At 32.6% G+C, this 24,090-nt stretch overlaps 2 protein-coding genes and 1 long non-coding RNA gene across 3 annotated transcripts; 1 reads left to right on the forward strand and 2 right to left on the reverse strand.

Annotated features, from left to right (window-relative positions):
- Positions 1 to 1,165, reverse strand: LOC109162085 (glycine-rich RNA-binding protein-like). Its single transcript, XM_019310758.1, has 2 exons — positions 907 to 1,165; positions 1 to 613 (listed from the first exon to the last, which is right to left on the reverse strand). The coding sequence occupies exons 1-2, from the start codon at positions 1,018 to 1,020 to the stop codon at positions 227 to 229; spliced, it is 501 nt and encodes a 166-aa protein (XP_019166303.1). The 5' UTR covers positions 1,021 to 1,165; the 3' UTR covers positions 1 to 226.
- Positions 1,166 to 4,862: 3,697 nt separating this feature from the next.
- LOC109162087 (glycine-rich RNA-binding protein-like) lies at positions 4,863 to 5,961 on the reverse strand. Its single transcript, XM_019310759.1, has 2 exons — positions 5,762 to 5,961; positions 4,863 to 5,466 (listed from the first exon to the last, which is right to left on the reverse strand). The coding sequence occupies exons 1-2, from the start codon at positions 5,873 to 5,875 to the stop codon at positions 5,083 to 5,085; spliced, it is 498 nt and encodes a 165-aa protein (XP_019166304.1). The 5' UTR covers positions 5,876 to 5,961; the 3' UTR covers positions 4,863 to 5,082.
- A 3,081-nt stretch (positions 5,962 to 9,042) lies between these two features.
- LOC109162188 lies at positions 9,043 to 23,684 on the forward strand. The gene is made up of 3 exons (XR_002051036.1): positions 9,043 to 9,100; positions 13,949 to 13,954; positions 23,674 to 23,684. It is a non-coding gene; the product is annotated as an uncharacterized LOC109162188 (long non-coding RNA).
- Positions 23,685 to 24,090: the final 406 nt, after the last annotated feature.

Genomic DNA, 24,090 nt, shown 5'->3' on the forward strand with positions numbered 1-24,090 from the left:
TTTATAGCGCAAATCTCCATTATTTAATTCCATGGAACAACGTTAATACAGATTTACAATATAACAGCAGCGATCAATATAGAAAGTGACACAGTCGAATACATCGCACGGAGAACCCATAACCATAGCCAGAACTAAACGCAAACCAAGATCAAAAACATGAATTATCTATAAAATTTAGACCTACACCACCACTAATAAGATGGTGGCCTAATCGAAGATCAATTTAATTCCTCCAGCTTCCATCGGAAGAACCACCACCCCTAGAATAACCGCCACCATAACCGCGGTCGTTGCCGCCATATCCGCGGTCACCACCACCATAGCTACGGTCTCCACCGCCATATCCACGGTCACGGCCGCCACCGTAACCTCCACCATAACCGCCTTCACGTCGACCGTATCCGCCTCCGCCTCCGCCCTCACGGCGACCACCACGGAAACCTCCGCCGCCGCCGCCGCTTCCGCGAGACTGTGCTTCATTAACGGTAATGTTACGGCCGTCTAGGTTTTGGCCATTCATAGCCTCGATGGCGTCCCTCATGGCATGTTCGTCCCTGAAGGTGACAAAGCCAAATCCCCTGGATCTACCAGTCTCACGATCATTGATAATCTAAACAAACAAAAAAGGTAACAACACATTAGATCTTCTTCCAATCATCCGAAATCCGATATAAGACAATCGAATTAACACATGCACATATAGATTCAAATAAAAGGGGATGAAACAAAACTCGATCAATCTTCAACTCTTAACGAGAGAGGAAGACGGAACGTACCGTTTCACGATTAGGAATAACAGTAACATAAAAGTAACACAGAGAACAGTAGATCAAGTAACAGAGGATATTAGTAACAGAGAGATCAAGTCGGATCGGATCCGATCACTGCTCTGCATCAACGGACCTTCGATTCGAGAATCTCGCCATACTGACCGAAAGCCTCATCAAGGGTTCGTTCGGTGGTGGCCCAGGCCAAGCCACCGACGAAACACCTAAACTCAACATCTGCGGAAGCCATTTTTATATAGTCAAAAAAGCTTAACAAACCGAACGTAACAAAGGATAAGAAAGAGGCAAAAGATTGATGAAGAGAAATTGGGAGAAACGATTGGATTATATAGGCGGAGGTTTCAAGGTTTAAGGCAGATAAAGTTGCTCAAGAATATCGCTTTTTACCCTTTCTGCCCCAGATTTTATGAACTACTATGGGGGCTGGTTAGTAAATAGTAATCTGGTTCAGACGAGTAAAGCCATGTTTGTCAATTGCTCAATTGTTATTCGCTTCCTTTTTTGGAAAATTTTAATCTTTTATATTAAAACTAATATTTTTTATGCACTATGCGCAAAAACATATGTCTAATATTTATATTTTTAAAAATAATTAACAAAATTTTACTAATTAAAATCTAAGTGAAATAAAATTTATTTATTATATTAATATAATATATAATGAATATATAATATTTACAAATATTGTTATAATTAAAGAATATAAGAAAAGATGTGGTAAATGCACGTGCACGGTAAAAGTAATGGAAAAAGATAACGGTAAGGGTATTTTTGTCCAAAAGATTGTGTAGTACAACTCTAAAAGCACAATGTACAAAATGGTTAGCATTAAAAACATGGACATAAATGAGGAATATAACTTTGATTGAGACTTATTATATTAGATTTAGATATAACTACTACTAAATTTTAAAAATTAATTCCAAATGACCCCAAGGCAATTTTAAAATGATTAATGCTAGAGACTCATAATATTTTTCCTTTCCACTTCATCCTCCATAACGTGACAATATTTAATTGATAATTAAATTATATTTTTAATAAGTGATAGGTCAATCAATTCATGACACTCAATGAATAAAAGTCAAATTAGAAGAAAAATATTGAAGGTAAAATTTAAGAAGAGAATAAAACATTTTCCTTTTAGAATTACATACACGGATAGAATTTTATTAATTTTTAATTTAATGTTCATAAATAAATATTTTGAATTTATCTAGTTGAGTCCATTTATAGAAATAAATTCAAAATAACCTTTCAAAAAGCCAAACTCTTTTAGAAATTTCATTTAAATAAATTCATCCAAACAAGCGTGTGAAATAGAGGGAAGAAAACTCATAAATAAATTCAAAATAACCTTTCGTAGACGATTTTGTAATTTGTCTAATTTGAAGGGTTGAAAGAAAAATTGGAGGGTAAGAAATGCAAATAAACAAAGGAAATTCGGGAAAAAGTGAAAACGGTGCGGAACCAAAGTACCAAACGGTCCAAACAGAGAACAAGTCCACACGGGAAGAATATTTTAAGTGGACCCCAAATATGACGTCAGACATGAGCGTAAACGGGTATCAATGAGAAGATATTTTTGTAAAGCGGTTAGATATTTTGATTTCATACATGAAAAGGATTTCAGAGAATCAGACTGGGCTGAGATTTATAGCCCATAGGCCCCATACGGCCCATTTTCCTCTTTAACATTGTAACAACAATAACTATTAATCAAAATAATTAAGTTAGTTAAACAATCGTTATATCCTACACCACGGCGCACATAGCATTGTGCGTCGCGCGCCTCCCAAAACGACGTCGTTTTGGGGTCGTGTTGGGAGGCGCGGTAGGAAGTTGCTGAGATTATGTGTATTCGTTCACAACGTTATGTGTATTCGTTCACAACGTTATGTGTATTGGTTCATACAGTTATGTGTATTTTTTATACAATTATGTACATTGTTTTTATACAATTATGTACATCCGAATCAGAAAATTTGTGTGTATTATGTTAAGAGTTGATGTGTATTATGTTAAAAGTTTATGTTTATTATGTATTATGTTAGATTATGTGCATTATCTTTTAAAAAGAGTATGTATATTTTGTTATAACATTATGTGTATTCATGTATAACATTATGTGTATTCAAGTATAACATTATGTACATTCTTGAACAACGGGTTTTTTTTTAAAGAAAAGCCTACTGCCATTCACTGGGGCGGGAAATTTCAAAAAAAAAAATTAATTAAAACGACGTCGTTTTGCATCTGGGCGCATAGTGCAATGTACGCCGTGGTGTAGGATATAAATTGCCTTAGTTAAAGATTAACTAAAACTTGCGGAGTAATCTTTATATTAATTGCAAGAAAAATTAATTAGCATGTATGTTTGGTGCTATCTTTTTTTGAAACACACGATCACGTGACCCTCATTTGGAATGATAACAGATATGTCATAATCATAGAATTGAATTTTCAGTTAATTTAAATTTTTCTAAGTTAAATATTACACCAAAGGTGAGAGTAAATTTCTCACATTTTACATTCTCAAAAAAAAATAATTTTTCTTAATTACCAAACGTAAGAATAAATTTCACACATTTTACATTCCAAAAAAAAAAAATTAAACTTTCTTAACTACTAAAGTGACGTACTAAACTTGGACACTAGGGTCCGTTTACTTCTCTATTTTCTATTTAGAAAACTTGTTTACTAATAATTATTTTTTAAAATTTATTTATTTTTAGATTAACGTTATAAAAATAACACAAGTTTAATTTTGAGTGATTTTTAGATCTTATATTTAAGATTTTTTTTAACATATATTTGGTTTAAATGGAATAAATTTAATTTTTTTTTAACTTTTATGTCTAATATATGTAAATTTTACATAAAAACTAAAAAGAATATATCCGAACCAATAACCTACTAAGTTCACCTAAAATTTATATTTTTTGAACTAATATTTAAAATATTTTTTGGATATATTCATTTGAATGACATGTATATGAATATATAATTTTTACTTAGAATTCTAATATATGTGCGATTTCAATATCCAATATCTAGACCAAACTTGATACAACATAACTAAAAATATCCGAACTAATAATTTATTGAGTTTAATCAAAATCTAAAACATTGTATAGAAGATTGTGATAAGTAAAATAAAATGATAATTAATGTAATGTGTTAAATATTGTATAGAAGATGGTGATAAGTAAAATAAAATGATAATTAATGTAATGTGTTATATTAACATATAACCAAATAGATAAGATTCGGTTTTTCATTTAGAAAATAATTTGTAAGGGTGGAAAATTATTTTTAGTTTCAAAATAGAAAATTGCACTAATAAACATATTTTCTGTGGGCATAGGTGTTCATTTGCACCTTGAAGGAGGGGAGGATCTAGAAAAATGTCAAATAGAATTGAATTTTATACAAAAATATTATTTTCTACTATCTTATATTAAACCGTGGAAGTCGGATCAACTATATAATATGAAAAAAAAAAAAAAAACCTAACGAACAATATTAAAAAATAATCCTTTTCTTCAATTCCAACTTTTTCTTTTTGGAATACAAAAGGAGGGGGGAGGACCAAGGCTGAAGAACGACAAATAAGACCACTGGTCTTTGCGAACTACGCTGAAGAACAACAAATTAACGGACAGCCCCTAACTCGTCTTTGCGAACTAAATTATCGCAGTCCGGAGGATAAATTCCAACTTATTCAAACCTAACCTTACTCACAAGGCATTTTCCAAATAACTTAAATCAAAACATTTGGAATCAACTCTACCTTTGCAATATATTACATTAATTAAATAGATATCTTATTCATAGAAAAAGATTCGCTTTCAAAGATTCCAATCGTTGAACACTCCCGGAGATTCAAAACCTTATGCTCAAGAGCGGAAAGTTGGTCCTCTACGGGCATTGAGAACGCACATACATTGAATCAAATTGCAAAATCTAAGTGATCTCCCCCCTATTCTAATGAATGGGAGCTTGGTTGCTGAACCGACAATGGAAATCAGATAATTCAAATAGGGTGTTATTTAGTGACTGCAAGTCCAATTTATAGCGCAAATCTCTATTATTTCATTCCATGGAACAACGTTAATACAGATTTACAATATAACAGCAGCGATCAAAATAGAAAGTGACACAGTCGAATACATCGCACGGCAAACCCATAACCAGAACTAAACGCAAACCAAGACCAAACACATGAATTATCTCTAAAATTTAGACCTACACCACTACCACTATAATGGTGGCCTAATCGAACATCAACTTAATTCCTCCAGCTCCCATCAGAGCCACCACCCCTAGAATAACCACCACCATAACCGCGGTCGTTGCCGCCATATCCACGGTCATCACCACCATAGCTACGGTCTCCACCGCCATATCCACGGTCACGACCGCCACCATAACCTCCACCATAACCACCTTCCCGTCGACCGTATCCGCCTCCGCCTCCACCCTCACGGCGACCACCACGGAACCCTCCGCCGCCGCCACCGCTTCCGCGAGACTGTGCTTCATTAACGGTAACATTACGGCCGTCTATGCTCTGGCCATTCATAGCCTCGATGGCGTCCTTCATGGAATGTTCGTCCTTGAATGTGACAAAGCCAAATCCCCTGGATCTACCAGTCTCACGATCATTGATAATCTAAACAAACAAAAGAGGTAACAACACATCAGATCTGCTTCCAATCATCCAAAATCCGATATAAAACAATCGAAATAACGCGTGCACATATAGATTCAAATAAAAGGGGATGAAACAAAACTCGATCAATCTTCAACTCTTAACGGAAGAGGAAGACGGAACGTACCGTTTCACGATTAGGAATAACAGTAACATAAAAGGAACAGAGAGAGAACAGTAGATCAAGTAACAGAGGATATTAGTAACAGAGAGATCAAGTCGGATCGGATCCGATCACTGCTCTGCATCAACGGACCTTCGATTCGAGAACCTCGCCAAACTGACCGAAAGCTTCATCAAGGGTTCGTTCGGTGGTGGCCCAGGCCAAGCCACCGACGAAACACCTAAACTCAACATCTGCTGCAGCCATTTTTATAAGAAAGAAAGATCAACAAAACTGAAAGCAACAAAGGAGAAGAAAGAGGCAAAAGATTGATGAAGAGAAATAGGGAGAAACGATTGTATTATATAGGCGGAGGGTTCTAGGTTTAGGGCAGATAGAGTTGCTCAAGATGCGCGATGCAGAACGCTTTTTTCCCTTTCTGCCCCAGATTTTGTGAGCTACTATGGGGGCTGGTTAGTAAATAGTAATTTGGTTGAGACGAGTAAGGCCGTGTTTGTGAATTGCTCAATTGTTATTCGCTTCATTTACTACCCGATTTTATAAATTATTACCAAATGACCCCAAGGCAATTCAAGAATGAGTAATGTTAGACACCCTTAAGGGGGCCTTTGGTTCAGGTTATATAACATAACCAAGGGAATGTGACATTTCAAAGCTCACATTCCGGTGTTTGGTTCATATTATCTTAGGGAATCTAACATTCCCAAGGAATGTCACATTCCCCCCACATAGGATTTTGAAGGGAATGTGATTCCCTTCAAAATATTAGGTAATGTAGGATAACCTTGGTTATGTTAGTTTATTTTATACATACATACATACATATATTTATAATATATATATATATATATATATATATATATATATTGTAATTATATATTTTTTTATTTTTATTATGTTATGTTAGCATTTAAAATAATTTTGTTTCTCAAGTTCAAGATTTTAATTAATATTTTAAAATCATGTAATTATATATGATACCGTTATCTTATTTATTTATTTTAATTTTTAAATTTATTAAAATATATGAAAATATGTTAAGGATATTATAGTGTGTATAAAAGATAACCCTAAACCAAACATGATTATATTACATACCCCAATTTTAACCAAACACAGGAATCTAACATTCCCAGCAATCTAACATTCCCTAAGGTAATCTGACATTCCGTGAACCAAACGACCCCTAATATTTTTTCCTTGTAATTCATTATTCATGACATGACAATATCTAATTGATAATTGATAATTAAATTATTATATTTGTAATAAGTGGTGAGATCAACCAATTCATGACACCCAATCAATGAAAGTCACATCATGAGGATTACATACATCTATGAGGGGAAGAAAGCATTTTCCTTTTAGGATTACATACACGGATGAAATTTTATTAATTTTTAAGTTAATGTTCATAAATAAATATTTTTGTTAAAGAAAAAACAGAGAGATTATGGAGAAAAGGGGGATCATCATCATCTTGTTTATCCATCCATGATCCACGAGTATATATCTCTATATAAAATGTAAATGTAATAATGAATAATGAATACCCATAAATGTGAATAACTATTACAACGGTTACAATTGGATAATAATGTCCACCATGATGATTTCTTTATAACACTTCTCATTGGACATTATTTGACATGATCCTGCCTCGTAAAAACTTGCTAGGAAAACCCTGTGGGAAAAACTTAGATAAAAGGAGTATAAAAGTATATACTCAAATATATATATTCATGCCTCGTTAAAAACTTCACTAGAAAAACCACGTGAGAAAAAACATAGTAAAAAAAAAGAGTACATGATATTTGTAAATCATATATAGGAGTGTGCATTCGGACGGTTCGGACGGATCGGGTGAGGGATAGGTGCATTCGGTCGGATTTCGGATATGTATTTTGACTACCCTATCCGTTTAAAAATGTTGACTTATCCGGTCGGTTATATCATTGTTCGGTTTGGGTCGGGTCGGTCGGATATCCGAAATTATTTCGGTTATTAACAATTGTTGAAATCAAATAAAAAACACAATAATAAGTAACTGAAAGTCTGAAATATTGAATAAATAAGTAAATAATTAATAGAATGATAGTGTAATAGACTAATACATGTAATACTAAGTTACTAAGTTAGTAATTAGTATTACTAAGTAGTCTATTAACTAACATTAAGAGTCTTAACTCTTAAGTGGCTAAGAGTCTAAGACTCCAAAAAAACTACAGAAGTACATACTAGCTAGTATACTACTTACTACATACAAATTTACATACTACATACGCAACTGTTTAAACTTTAAACCGAAGCACCACAAAAACAAATTCACCCAAAATCAGCAACTCAGCATTCAGCAACTCCTAGACTTTTAGAATTTAGACAATTAGAGTTATTCTTCTTCATGTGAATTGTGACAAGTTAGTGTAGATAACTAGTACACAAGCAAGTAAGCAAGTAAAGCAACTGAGCAAGCATTAGAAAATGAAAAACATAAAAGGGATTATATAAATATTGGCTCAGTAAGCATTTTTTCCATATCATTTGGATTAAGGGCCTATTGCTTCAATATACCTTAAGTATAGAGCAACTGACCAACTTAATCCTTTCATTTTCAGATTGAAGGTGGAAGCTTCATCATTGCCAAACTTGCCAACTTAAAGTGAACAGACAGAATAAAATAGTCCATACATTACCAAATGCCCAAGGTACTTGAGGCAGCAACTTAGTACAAGTTACCAGGCCTTCATACTTACAGAGTTACAGAGTTTGAGACTTACAGATGTCCAGTGTTTGTGAGTCAAACACAGTGGGCTCAAAAAAAATAGCAAGTGAGATTAGATTGCAATTTAGTTAAACAGTCAAATACTGTAAAAGATTGCAATAAAATCAAGTAATGTAAATAATAACATTACAGGAATTGTAGCAAGTGTAGAACCAAGAGACCTCCCACTTCCACCATCACCACTTAACTCTGCAAAATAAACAAGAAAAGTATTAACAATTTAAGCAATTTAAAATATAAGTATAAAGGATTATAATGTTAAAACTAAAAACTCATACCTTTTACAAACCTCTCCAACTCTTCCAGATTCTCCTCAATACATAAAGGAGTATTTTGCTTTCTAAGCCAATCTTGTGTACACACCAATGCTTCCAATATTTTTGGAGTTAAAGAACTCCTAAAAGGATCCAATACTCTTCCAGAAGTACTGAAGGCAGATTCTGAGGCTACAGTGGAGATTGGAATGGCTAGGACATCCCTAGCAAGCTTAGACAGAACTGGAAACCTAGCAGAGTTGATCTTCCACCATCCAAGTATATCAAAAGATTCTTCATCTTCAACTATTCCCTCACTCAAGTACATATCCAACTCAGTTTGTCTCTTACCCCCAGACTCCAATCTTTGCTTTTTAATTTGGGACTTCAGAAAATGTTGTGGCTTCCCAACAGAAACAGAAGAGGCAGATGTAGGTTGTACAGACACAGGCACAGAAGGGACAGAAAAAGAGGTAGATGTAGAATAATCATCAAATAACTCAGCAAGACCAGCAACTACTTTGTCATAGAATGGTTGACCCTTTTCCTCACCATACATATGATTAAACTGAGTAGGCATATACTCTAACTTGTCTCTAGGGTCTAGAATGTTTGCAAAAAATATCATTAGATTCATTTTTTCCACATCACCCCAATACTTCTCAAATTTTGCCTTCATATTTTTCCCCATCACACCAACTGGCCCACCAACTTCCACCATGCCTTTCAATAGGCAGTAGAGATCAGAAATCTCAGTAAAGAATGTGTTTGAGGTGACATATAAAGAACCAGAAATTCTAATGGTCATGTCATAAAAACACTCCAGTAACTGAACCAGACTGCCAACAGATTCTCAGTCCATAAAATCAGGAATTGAATTACCCAAATCAGACTTGAAAGAGCAATCTGACTCCAAAGATTCAAACACTTTTTGGTAAGTTAATGCAGACTGCAACATCAAATAGGTAGAGTTCCATCTGGTTGGAACATCTAAACACAAAGAAGACCTTTGTTCAATACTCAACCAATCAGCCAAATCCCTGAACTTCTTGAGTCTAGCAGGAGAGTTTCTAACATATCTAACCACCTCCCTAACCTTCTTAACTGAACTATCACAATCCTTAAGACCATCTTGAACTACTAGGTTTAAGATATGGGCAATACATCTCATGTGAAGATACTTTGTCCTCACAGTAGATGATCTCCAAGACAGCATTTTTTTCTTCAGAAACCCCATAGCAGTGTCACTTGATGAGGCATTATCAACAGTCACAGAAAACACATCTCTAAGCCCCCACTCAAGCAAACAATTTTCTAGGGCTTTGGCTAGATATTCACCTTTGTGAGAAGTAACAGTGACAAATGCAAGGATTTTCTTATGAAGCTTCCACTCAGAATCAATAAAATGGGCAGTAACTACCATGTAGTTAATTCTTTGGATGGATGTCCAAGAATCTGTAGTGATACTAACCCTATGACTGCTTCCCCTTGAAAATTGCTTCAATTTCAGTCTCTCCTCATCATAGACAACTAGGATGTCCCTACTTATAGTCCACCTGGATGGAACTATAAACCTAGGGCAAGCAATAGCTATGAACCTCCTGAAACCTATTCCCTCCACAAACCTAAAGGGCAATTCATCTATGATTATCATTTCAACCAAGGCCCTCCTTATTGACTCTTGATTAAAAACCCAAGTCCCTATTTCTCCCACAGTAGGCTGACCATCTGTAAGTGATGTAACAGATTGAAATGTTAACAGGGACTGCCTAGTTTCCTTGGAGTGAGGATTTTTCAAACAGCTAAACATGTGATTTCTTAAGGAAAAAGTCCCATGTTTTTTTGTCTCACAATGGTAAATTTTGGCACAATAAATGCATTTGCCTTTTACAACAACATTATTAGTGTCCTTTATTGCCTCAAAATGATCCCACACTGGTGATCTGGAAGCAACCTATTTCCTTTTCTTGGCTGGAACAGCAGTAGGAGGTTGCTCATTCTGTTGATTCTCAACAGTTTGGGCTTCCACCCCTGAAGGTCCATCAATTTAGGAGCTGGGAAGTTGACTACCAGGAGTACCAGGCATACTGATATTATCCATCTAAAAATGGTGAACTATCAGTATACACAACAGGATTCAAAAGTATTCCAGAATCAGACACATTTTGTGTCATCATTAGTCAGGAATGCATAATTAATTAAAGGGCATTATTCAATACAAAATTACAAATATACAAATACAATTAAGGGAATACATCCATAAACTTACAAAGAAATCCAGATTCAGGGATATATTTAAAATATCGAGATGAAACAGAGACTGTTATAACATAAAAACAGCTCATTTCATCAACATCATTAACTGAATTTCTAAGGGGCTTCCACCAATTAAAGCTTTTAAGAGACATTATAAGTTTATAACACTCAAATTTATAAGACTCTTATAAGTTATAACAGTCAGTGCTTCCACCAGAAACAATGGACAAGTGACATACAATCTAGAACTTCTCAACAGATTGACTTAATCACAGTCCACAATTCAAAGAATCATAGAAACCACAATCAAGTATCATAACATCACAAACAAGGGAAAAGAGACAAGTGATATACAATCTGGAACTTCTCAACAGATTGACTTAATCATAGTCCACAATTCAAAGAATCATAGAAACCATAATCAAGTATCATAACATCACAAACAAGGGAAAAGGGACAAGTGATATATAATCTGGAACTTCTCAACAGATTGACTTAGGGTCCGTTTGGAAAGCAGGAAAATGACTTCTGGAAAATGAGTCATTTTCCTGAACTCATTTTCCTTTCCTGTGTTTGGCTGAAAAATGGAAAACTGTCTTTTGGTGTTTGGTTCATTTTCCAGAAAATGATGGAAAACTGTCTTTTGGTGTTTGGTTCATTTTCCAGAAAATGAACAGAATGGTATACTTAAACATTTTAATTGTTATTCGATAAATATATTTTTATTCTTTTTTGTATAATATAACAATTTTTATTTCAAATTCCATGCTACATAAATTTTAGTTGTATTTAATTCGAATGTCTTTGCTCTCAACCTCTCTTTCTAGTATTAAAACTATTGTCATAATATGGCAATTTGAAACCACAATTACATGGCAATTACAAAACATACATAAAAATTTTGTAGAGTGGATATATATCTTTTATTTGTCTGTCATCTGAAGCAGATGATGTTCTGGGCATGAAAGAATTTAATGTTCCTCAAATTACTGCAATCTTGGCATGTCTAGTTAAAGATAAAAAAAATGGGTAAATTAAAATGGGTCCAATAGATAATGCAAAACATCCAGATCGAGTGAGTAGCAACAGGCTGGTATTAATTTAAGGAATCTGCAGTGGCAAGAATAATTTATGTTGTCTGTTTATGCTTGTGATGCTAATTCTGCTGTTCCATTTTCAAATATATCTCCTTTCTATTCTGTAGTGTCAGTTTCTCCACTTTCTTCTTGTATGCTTTCATATGGTAGCCATTTTCCAGTGGAGCTCACAATCTTCCACAACCACTGCCATTCTGTGGTCTGTATCTTGGTGTGGAGAACTCATTTTTCTCTCAAATTATTATTCACCTGCACTGTGCCTTAACCCCGAGAGTTCTTTGTGCTGATGATTACTGTCGATGTTTCAATGATCCTCCCGAAGCTGCTCTCCAGGCGCAACTTTAACGAGAGAAAGAAAGTAACTAGTCCTGCTCACAGCGCGGGGTAAACAAACCCTCATCCATGTTACCTCAGATACAGAACGCCCTCCTTGGTCTTAACTTGACCTCCATGAGACCTGAGAGTTCTGTAAATATATATATTTATATATATGTGTAAATGAATAAACAAATGTAAAATCGTATGAATGATATCTGCTTATTAATATGCAGTCAGTAGAGATGAAAAATTTGGTTTGAATTCTATTTATGGAACTGTGTTTGAGGATTTGATGGTGGATGTTTTCAGTTCTCACTGGTTTCGCATCGGAAACCAGATCTGGTTTCCGATGCGGAAACCAGTGAGTGAGTCTGGTTTCCGATGCGGAAACCAGAGGCACTGGTTTTCCCGGTCGGAAACCGCTGGTTTCCGGCCGGGGAAACCAGTGGAGAAAAAAAAACATAATAAATCTGTAAAATTCAGAGGAAAAAAAATCAAACTATAAAGATATAGAAATATACCTCAGTAGCTTTTCTAGAGTTGTTGAAGCTTTTGTGGATTGTTGGAGGAGGAGGTGTTGGTGAAGTTGTGTTGCTAATGTTGAAGGAGGAGGAAAGCTGAAGTGTTGAATACTGGAAGAAGAAGTGAAGAAGTGAAGTAGTGAAGTAGCGTGGATGGAAAATGACTTCCCCCAAAAAAAAGGGGAAGTCATTTTCCAGAAAATTGCCTTCATTTTCCATTGACTTCACCTCATTTTCCTTTGACCAGTCATTTTCCAATGTAGCCAAACACCCAAAACCCGGAAAATGACTTCCAGAAGTCATTTTCCGGGTTTCCAAACACACCCTTAATCACAGTCCACAATTCAAAGAATCATAGAAATCATAATCACACACAGTCAGTGCTTCCACCAGAAATCCATAATGTCACACAACATATCACACATTCACAGATTCTGAAATCAAGTTTATAACACTAGGGTTTTCATAAAAAGTCAGTGCTTCCACCACATTATCACAGAGACACAAAATAGATCACAAATTCGCAATAAACTCAGAGCAATATGCCAATAACTTTAAGAAATAACTTTTACAAAACTAGGGTTTGCAGTAACAACTAAGAAAGTCAGTGCTTCCACTACAATATCACAGAGACCACATAATACATCACAATAAATTTAAGAACTGCAAATATATAAAAATAGGGTCAGCGAGTTACTTCTTTTCTCACAAATACCCCGGAGAACGAGGGCTTCAGGCCTTCAGTTTACTGGAAGTCGATGTCTCGACGACATCAGTAGTCCACCACAGCACCACGTCCACGACCACCACAGCACCACTACACCAGTCAGTGCCTCAGGGTTTCCACTAGTGACCAATGTTTCGTTGTCTATAACAGAACCAACCGGACAAGGAGAGTATAGACTACAAAGAAGGTAGTCTTTGTCTAGTACAGAAGAGAGAACTGAGGAGTGGGGACTAAAATCACAAGGACGCAAGGTGCGACTGCGCAAAGAACCAGAGAGAACTGAGAATCTCAGAGAATGAGAGAAGAGAAGCTCTCGTCTGAAAACCCTAGCAAGAGAAGGGAATCAAGAGACTGACTGCGCAAGTGTGAAGTTAGGAGTAACAACATATATATATACTAAGCCTAAACGACGTCGTATTTCTATCTACGTACGCAACCCTAGCTTTAATCGGGTATTCAGACGGATCGGGTGCATTTTTAAGCCACCCTACCCGAATGCCGTAAACCGACGTCGGCGTCGGTTCGGTTTTGCGATTCGGGTAGCGGTTTGGTTCAATTGGTCTAGTTCGGTTCGCGGTTCGGCCGGTTTTTTCAGTTTGTTCGGATTCTGCTCAGCCCTAATCATATATGGTACGGATTGCCTCATTAAAAATCTTAACTTAAGAAAAAACAAAGAGATTATGGAGAAACAGGGGATCATCATCTTGTTTATCCATCCACTAGTATATATATATATATATATCTCTATATAAAATGTAAAAGTAATAATGAATAATGAATACACATAAATGTGAATAACTATTACAACGGTTACAATTGGATAATAATGTCCACCATGATGATTTGTTTATAACAATTTTTAATTTATCTAGTTGAGTCCATTTATAGAAATAAATTCACAGAGAGAGTTTGGTTGAAGGAATTTAAATTTCCTTCCCACTTAATTCCCACCCAATTCCAAAGGTCACAAAATTCTCTTGTTTGGTTGAATGGAATTGTGATTCTCCCATTTTCATAGAATTAAAATCACATGTCCCCCCTGGGATTTTAATTATTGAGATTTGAGGAAGAAAAAAAAGATAGTGATGAGTCAAAATTACCCCTTCATTTTTTTAACTTAAAATTAATGCCTAACAACAACAATGTACATTTTTTACTTTATACTCCTTATTCCCTTTCAATTCCCATGTATACCAAACATTGGAATTGAAATTTCCAGTAATTCTATTTCTGTAAACCAAACACTGAAATTTAAATTATCACTTTATTCCTAGTAATTCATCTCCCATGGAATTGCAATTCCTTTTACCACGTAATTCTCCCTCTCCAACCAAACGCCCTATCAAAATAACATTTCAAAAAGTCAAATTATTTTAGAATTCCTTCTACGGAATTGCAATTCAATTACACCCAAACTACATCCAACCAAACACCCCTGAAGGGTTGAAAGAAAAATTGGAGGGTGAGAAATGCAAATAACGGAAGGAAATTCGGGAAAAAGTGAAAACGGTGCGGAACCAAAGTACCAAACAGAGAACAAGTCCACACGGGAAGAATATCTTTCGGTATAGACGCAACGGTTAAAGATTAACCCTGGATAAACATGGGTTGTGAAGATATTTTAAGTGGACCCCAAATATGGCGTCAGACATGAGCGTAAACGGGTATCAATGAGAAGATATTTTGGTAAAGCGGTTAGATATTTTGATTTCATACATAAAAAGGATTTCAGAGAATCAGACTGGGCTGAGATTTATAGCCCATAGGCCCCATACGGCCCATTTTCCCGTAACAATAATAACTAGTACGTATTAATCAAAATAATTAAATTAGTTAAAGATTAACTAAAATTTACGGAGTAATCTTTATATTAATTGCAGGAAAAATTGATTAGCATATATGTTTGGTGTTATCTTTTTTTGAAACATGTGACCACTCAATTGAAATGGTAATAGAGGTGTCATCACACTACATAGTAGTTGGCGTATTTTAATGGTTACCTACTTACCTGAAAAATATAAGAATTAATAAATTACTTACAAAATTAAATATAATTTTAGTTCTTTGATAAACAATGTATAATTGTGGGAGAGACAAAATTTTCATATTTATACAAAAATTTTAACCTGACGTCAAAAGGATAAATACATAATTGAATATTTGAATCGGGAAAAGAGTCATACTCCTTTATATTAGATTTGGAGGGGTGTATTCAATCATGACTTTTATAGAGTTTTAAAAAATTTTAAAATGATAGATTTTAATAAACTCTGATTGACTTTCATAGAGTCATTCAAAACTTTTTAAAACTTTATAAGACTCTATAAAAGTCTATATAAAAAACATTCATAGACTTTTATCAACTTTTTATTTTAAAAAGTCTACAAAAGTCATTGAAATTCTAAATTGAATACATCTTTACAAACTTTCAATGATTTTGATTTTTTATCATTTATAATTTTCTTACAAAACATTTATAATATATCATAAAATTCTTCTTATTATATAGTTTTTCATCCACATTAACATTCTCAACATTATTATTTTTATCCATAGTATGCTGAGACTTATATGCTAATTACTTATAAATATTATTAATAAACATCAACAAAAAAAAAAACTATTTCATTAAAAATTCATAACAATATTGAACAATAAAATTTATAATAAAAGAATTGATCAAATAAAATTTTTAAAAATATAATTACAAGTTGCATAAAATAAAAAAAAATAAAAATCTAATATTAATAATATATAAAAAATTATACTTGATATATTGCTAGGCATCACGTAAAGAACTATTATTTGCAATAGCAATTTGAGATTGCGAACAACAACAAGGTGTTACAGTTTGCAATCCCAAATTGTTGTTACAAACAGTAGTTTGCCATTCCTCATAAGCTATTGTTAAAAAAAAAAAAAGGAAAAATATATACTACGAATATAAACATAAAAAGAATAAAAATCAAAATATATAAGTATTTATATGAATATTATGAAACATATACTAAAATTTGACGATGAAAAATTTGCTTTGTTCATGTATTTAGGGAGAACTAGAGAAAGTTAGGGATAAAAAATTCATAGAAAAAATAAAAACCAATATAAACAAGCAATAATGAAGTAAAAATAATATTATTTCGAATTTTTAGAGGAAAATATTGTAAAGTTTAGGAGAGAGAAAAATTGGTAGAGGTTAGGTATGAGGAAAATATAGGATAATAAAGAAAAAAATAATTTTATTAAATTTAGATAGGTTTATAAAGTTTAAATAGGAAGAAAAAATAGAGTTTAAATAGAGAGAGAAAACATTCAAAGTTGTTAGAAAGAATATTTTGAAATCTTGGGGTTAATGGTTGGATTTCAACTATTTATATTTGAGAAGGAAAAGTCTACAAAAGTCCTAAAATTAAAAAGTCTACAAAAGTTCATAACTTTTTGAATACCACATGACTTTTAAAGACTCTTTAAAAGTCTTAATCGAATATCGCACGACTTTTAAAGACTCTTTAAAAATCTTGATTGAATACCGCTTGACTTTTAAAGACTCTCTAAAAGTTTGAATTGAATACCTCCAAACTTTTAAAGTTTATAAAACTCTTTAAAACTCTATAAAAGTCATGATTGAATACACCCCCTTAGTTCCATTGATATCATAGAATTGGATTTCCAATTGACTTGAATTTTTCTAGTTAAATATTGTACCAAACATAAGAATGAATTTCTCATATTTTACATTCCTAACAGAATTTAAACTTTCTTAACTACCAAACGTACTCTAATATTAATAAATACAATTTATTTATATAACATTTAAAAGTTACATTACAAAAAAGGACTGAAAAGACAACAAAACACACACACACAAAATGAATTTCATTTTTTATCTCTCCAATACTGTCCAAAACTTTTGGTAGATACACAGTACAATTGATCCTCTAGTCCTCTACTACCACCTAATGGTATAAATTATGCAAATCTTTACCAACACAACTTTTTCAACATCCTGTGCCATACACAGTTCCACACTGGGTAGTGCCTTGAAATGCTTGTCCAACAAAAACCTATACTTCGGGGGATTGGAATAAGATGGACTCCACTCAAATATGTGTAACGGCAGAAAATTCCCTACTAATAATAATAATAATACTCCATAATAAATAAGTTACAAGTCCTACAAATTGTAAAGATACATTAGTTTTTTCACCATCAGAAAAGTTCCACATGAAATAAAGATCACATTTAATCATACTCAACCAAATTAAGACATTCACAATTAATTAAGAAGAAGCATAAGCCAAAGGTGAAAATTAAATAGTATTAGGTTGTGTCTGGTTTGCACAAAGGAATTGAAATCAGAATAAAAATCAAATACTTAATAATTGTAATTGGTTTTGGTGAAAGTACGATTTTACATTATTCAAAGAATATGTGCATGAATTTATAGAAGAGGGCGCGGAGAGCTCACAAGCTGAAGAGAACGAAGAAAGCACTAAGGTGGACGCCATTTCGCCATTGCTGATTCAAGCAAGGTACGATGCAAAGGATTGTCTCATTGTATGTCCAACCTCTACAATATCGGAAAGAAAAACTTTCACTTTTGGTCCTTGACTATGGTATATATTTCAAATTTGGTAATATTTTCAAATTTAGTACATGATTATGTAATTTGTATTACATTTGGTAATTGATTATTAATATTTTCAAATAAAGTACATAACTTTATAATTTGTATCGTATTTGGTCATGTTGTTTAAGTTTACGACTAACTATTGTCAGAATTTGAACGAAAAAAAAAATAAAAAATTCCGACAATAATTGGTCGAAAATACTCTTTTTATTTGAACATATTATATTTATTGTTGAAATTATGACAATAATTGGGCAAAAAAATTAGACAGTTAAAATAATGTGATATAAATTACATAGTTATGTACCTAATTTTAAAATATTAATAATTAAATATCAAATGTGATACAAATTATATAATCATGTACTTAATTTGAAAATATTAATATTCAATAATCAAATTTAATTCATGTACAAAAATTAAAAGACCAAAGTTAAAAAATTTTCATATCGGAAATGAGCCCAACAAATGTTCTTACAATAGTTATGCTGTGGAAACGTGTCCACCATGCGCATGGTGAACACAGGGGCAGATTCATAATTTCTATATTATATATTCATAATTTTTTTTTTATTTGAAAACGTAGATTCATAATTTTGTTTTTCATTTGTTGTTAACGGGATAGATCCATAATTTCTAAGCTGTAGATTCATAATTTCTAAGCTGTAGATTAATAATTTCTATACTGTAGATTAATAACATCTATACTGTAAATTCATAATTTCTATACTGTAGATTCATAATATCTATAACAACAAATGAAAAAACAAAATTATGAATCTACGTTTTCAACAACAAAAAAAAAAAAAAAATTATAAATCTACAGTATAGAAATTATGGATATACCCCTGTGTTCACCATGTACATGATGAACACGTTTCCACAACATAATTTCCGGGTCAAAGTATCTATGAAGTCTTTGTACTATAGTGTTTTGTTCAATTTAGTTCTTGTACCTTTATTATGTTCAATTTAGTCCCTTTACTTTAAAAAGTGATAAAACTGAGGACAATTGTCCAAATCTCATTACGAACATGGTCGTAATTATTTATTTTGGACATACTAATTTAATTTATTGGTGGTAAAAATAATAAATTTTAAATATTTATAAAGTAATATATGTGTATGAATATAAATATCATCAACGCCATGTAACCTAAGTTAACGATAATATTAACATCGTTAACTATTGTCCTTAATTGCACCACTTTTGAAAATACAAGAACTAAATTGAATAAAATAAAAATATAAGGACTAAATTGAACAAAACGCTATAATACAAGACCCTCGTAAATACTTTAACCTAATTTGCGATGTTCTTACCGTACAGCTGGAAATGTGGGTTCGGGTCAATTAAAAACAGAACACACCAACTGGGCCCCACGGAACGTATGACGTGCCCTCTCTTTAAATTTTGGGCTAAAGGCATTGCCGCTTTTTCAAAATGTATTTAATTAAAGACCCATTTTTAGAGCTACTTCCCAATTGGACCGACGAGCCCAGTTCATATAATCAGATACTGTATTTGTTTTCGTACTTTCACTTTTTTTTTTTTTTTTTTTTTTTTTAATTGGTGACGAAGACAACTTAGTTGTTATACCATGGAGTCATGGACCAGGTACACTTTGTAAAGTGGACTATAGTTTTAAATTATGTATTTTTTAGTACTGAAACTGTGAATTTTTAGAATATAAATTGTATTTTTAAATTTTAAAAATTTGTGAATATAATAAAGGCTCATTACAAATTGTTAATTTTTAAAAGATAAATTATAAATATCTAGTATGTAAATTGTGTATTTTTGGATCTAAGTCCACTTTGCAAGATAGGCCCGGGTCCACATAATAATTTGTCAGGACAAATTTAGCCAATTTGATTAGACTATTTACTTGGTAACTATCAAATCCAAAAAAATAATGATACATTTTTTAAATCAGATTATGATTAATTGCTAAAGTTATCTTTATTAAGAGTTGAGTATTTAAAACTAACTTCAGAACAAAAAAAAAAAAAAAAAAAAAAAAAAAAGTCCGTTAATTTGTACACATTAGAAAAGACGATTGAGGAAGACAAGCGCAAAGGTATTCGGGCGGGACTTTGGAGTAGAGAAATATCGGGAGACAATATTATATTTGAATTGTACACATATTAAAGGCACACAAGTCGGATGCAAAGCATGACGCTCCCACAGTCCCACCAATATAAATGTGAAATTTTGCCAAACCTTTAAAAGTCACGACATTTTCAAAGCCATCTTTAATGATTCCAAAAGCCTTACAAATTCCTCCATATCACTATAACTCCAAATATATTTATATTTATTTATTGAAATTTTATATTTCACGCTTACAAAAAATAATCAAAATCACTCGACCCGTAAATTTTCACATATCGACCCAACATGATTTGTCGAAGGTGATAAATAGCCCACTGCATTAGGTGTGGTTCTCATATTACGCCTGCTAAATATGGCTTTATTCTGCATCTTTGTTCATAATATGTCACCTATGAACCAGATGAATTACATGTGCAGGTGAAAATTTATACTTTCAGTTCAATTGATCTTGAGTTACAATTTACTTCATCTCTTTAAACTTTTTACAAATCTAATAGTTTAATGGTTAAATTAGTTATAAATTCAGTGTTTCAACTATCTAAAATGTCACTCTCACTTGTATCTATAAAAAAAATAGAGAATATAAAGAATGTATTAAACATTACAAATATGCGCTTATAAAACAAAAATATTCAAATAGATTTTAGCGTACTAGTTAATTATGAGAATAAATTTACAACTTATTTAACAATTAAATAATTAAATGTTAAAAAATACAAATAAACATGAACTAAATTGAGAACTCGATAACAATTAAATAACCAAAACTGTAATCTTTCATTATTTAGCAGTGTCATAGTAATGCTACTATAAATTAAATTATACTCTTGTTATTTTATATTACTAGTAAAGCATATTATATAACTTCACAAAATATATTGGATCTTAAAATTTTAATTTTATTTATTGTAAATAAATCTAAAATATTGATCGAAATTCAATTTGAAATCTAGTGATTTTATTTACTATTTTTAGATATTCTAAAGTGATCATTAAAATAGTAAATAACTCTGTTAACGAACGGAGGTTATTCGTGTTTGTTTGTTAAGGTTTTTTGAGTGTTTGTGTTCGTGGTCGGTTGTTGAGGTTTTTGAAAATCATGTTCGTGTTTGTTTGTTAAGCATTCGTTAATGTTTGTTAATGTTCACGAACGTGTTCGTTAACATTAACGAACACGTTCACGAACATGTTTGTTAATATTAACGAACAAGTTCACGAACGTTCATACACACGTTCGTGAATGCTTAATAACCAAATATATGAACATGTTCATGGTCACAATTCGTTCGTGAACAATAAATAATATATTTTCACGAAAAATAACCAAACAAGTAACACAACTACAAAGAGAATACAAACAAATATTAAACGAACACAAACGAGCTTGTTCACGAACATTATGAAACGAACACTAAACGAGTTTGTTCGCGAACATTATTAAACGAACACAAACGAGCTTGTTCACGATCTCTTAGCAAACGAGCTTACAACTGTTCAGGCTCTGTTCGTTTATAAACCGAGCTCTAAATTTTGTTTGTTAATGTTCGTTTACTTTAATAAACGAACATAAACGAACGCTTACCGAACACGAACACGAGTAGTTTACCGAAAGCTCTATTTACTAATACCCATATAAATAAGGTACACAATTTTTTTTGGGAAAATGACACTTTTTCCCCCCATGTTATATACTTATAGCACTTTTTCCCCATCAATTATTTAAGTGGCTCTTTTCCCCCCTGAAATGTTAAATGGACATATTTACCCTTAAAATAAATATTTCATTTATTTTTATTCTCCAATAAATTATTACTATAATTTGGTTCAAACCAAAATATTCCAATTAAAATTTATAACCAAAACGCGATATTTAGAGTTTATTAAAATCGCGAACTGGAATGGCCGGTTCATGTTCCGAACTGAAAAAATAAAATACATTTATTGTTGAATTTAAACTATTTTAAAATAAAGACGGTTCAAAATCGCGAACGGGATCCGGAACCGCCGGTTCATGATCCAGTTTTTTTTATTCTTAAATTTAATAAATTGAAATCCAAATATTGGGTTCTAGATCTGAATCATAACTGAAAAATTTTAATTCGATTGCTATAGTGTCTGGTTCAGTTCGAACCGAACCGTGGTAATCGCTACATATACGCAATAATTTGTTGGAGAAGTAAAATAAATAAAATGTTTACTTTAAGGGTAGAAATGTCAATTTAATATATTAGGGGGAGAAACCACCACTTTTAAAATAATTGAGGGAGCTAATGTGTTTACATAAATAATTGAAGGGAGAAAAATGCTATAAGTATATAACATAGGGGGAAAAAATGCCATTTTCCTTTTTTTTTTTTTTGTAAAAAGTCGTGGGAATTAATGATGACAGTGACAAACGGTGGCGGACCACGTTCCTTGCGTTTGTTTATGTAACGAAGGCAAATGATATTGCCTTTAATCAGTTAATTAATCACAATTAACCAGGAATTAGGTGGAATGATAAGTTAACAACTCCGCGGGGCTAGATCACGCAGCTAGTACGAATTACGAAGCACTTATTAGATAAACAAATGCCACGTGACAGAAACAAGTCTCCTTAAATTACGATGGTGTTAAATGCCCTCATCAAATGCCGGAGAAGGGACACAGAATGTGTTCTGACAGAGTTAAGGTTATACAAATTAATAATTGACTCATTTATAATCATAATTCATAAGATGTAAAATTAGTAGGGTTGGTGAGGGTGGAAGTATAACTGGATGCGGAAACTGTGATTAAGGTTATAAATGATAAAGGTAATAGGGGGAGTTAAGATCGAATTTGGTTATGAATTGTATTTTCTTGTTCAGAGACTTTCAAACCATTGTGTTTCTGCATGGGAGTCTCATATAGGAGTCCAATCCAGGTGCCATCTGAGCACAAGGTGCTTGGCAATAAACTAATCTAATAGTATTATTTATAAATTATAGAAAATTAAAACATATATATACATATATAATTCGATTAAACGATACTTTAAAACCGAAGTAACCGTTAACCAAATTATTAAAAATCATTAAATTAAAATCATTAACCAAACCAAAATATTGTTAGGGATATAATACTACAAAAATATTATTTCCGGAAAAGTAACAAGCACAAGAACGAAAGATAAATGATTAGTTCGAGTCGTGTGAAACACATTTTTTTTGAAACCTTATTTGCTATCTCTCTTTGGTGCTCGAATGGTTATATTGTAGCCTATGTAAACTGATAAAACGAACTACGACTTATGATTTGAGCACTCAAATAATAAACCCGGCAAACAAGAACAATGGTTTGAACACAATAATTTTGGAGGAAGGAAAAACAAGGTTTTCTTGAGAGAAAAACGAAAGATAGTTAATTTTCTTGGTACTAAAATTTACTCCATACTTATCCAAAAGTTTATATAATAGAAGGGATTAAATATCATTTAACTTGGCATTTATATTGATATATTTAAAATGAGTATGTGTAACATTCATAACATACAAACATTATTAATCTGAAAAATTAATTTTAAAATTAAACATTATCAAAATAATATACGCCCATTCCCCGGTCTACTGCCCTACAGGTAGCTTAGTTGAAGAAGAGCAAATACTCATTTAATTAGTCTTCATGGCAGAATGGGTATTTACACTTCTCTGCCTGTTTCTTAAACACAAATCTTTTCTTAAATTCAACTGACGACGCTAACATGAATGCGCATTGGATTAAGATTGGCGTTGTCAGGCTG

The sequence above is a fragment of the Ipomoea nil genome, unplaced genomic scaffold, assembly GCF_001879475.1.
Source record: "Ipomoea nil cultivar Tokyo-kokei standard unplaced genomic scaffold, Asagao_1.1 scaffold2926, whole genome shotgun sequence".
In the NCBI taxonomy this organism is placed as follows: Eukaryota; Viridiplantae; Streptophyta; class Magnoliopsida; order Solanales; family Convolvulaceae; genus Ipomoea; species Ipomoea nil.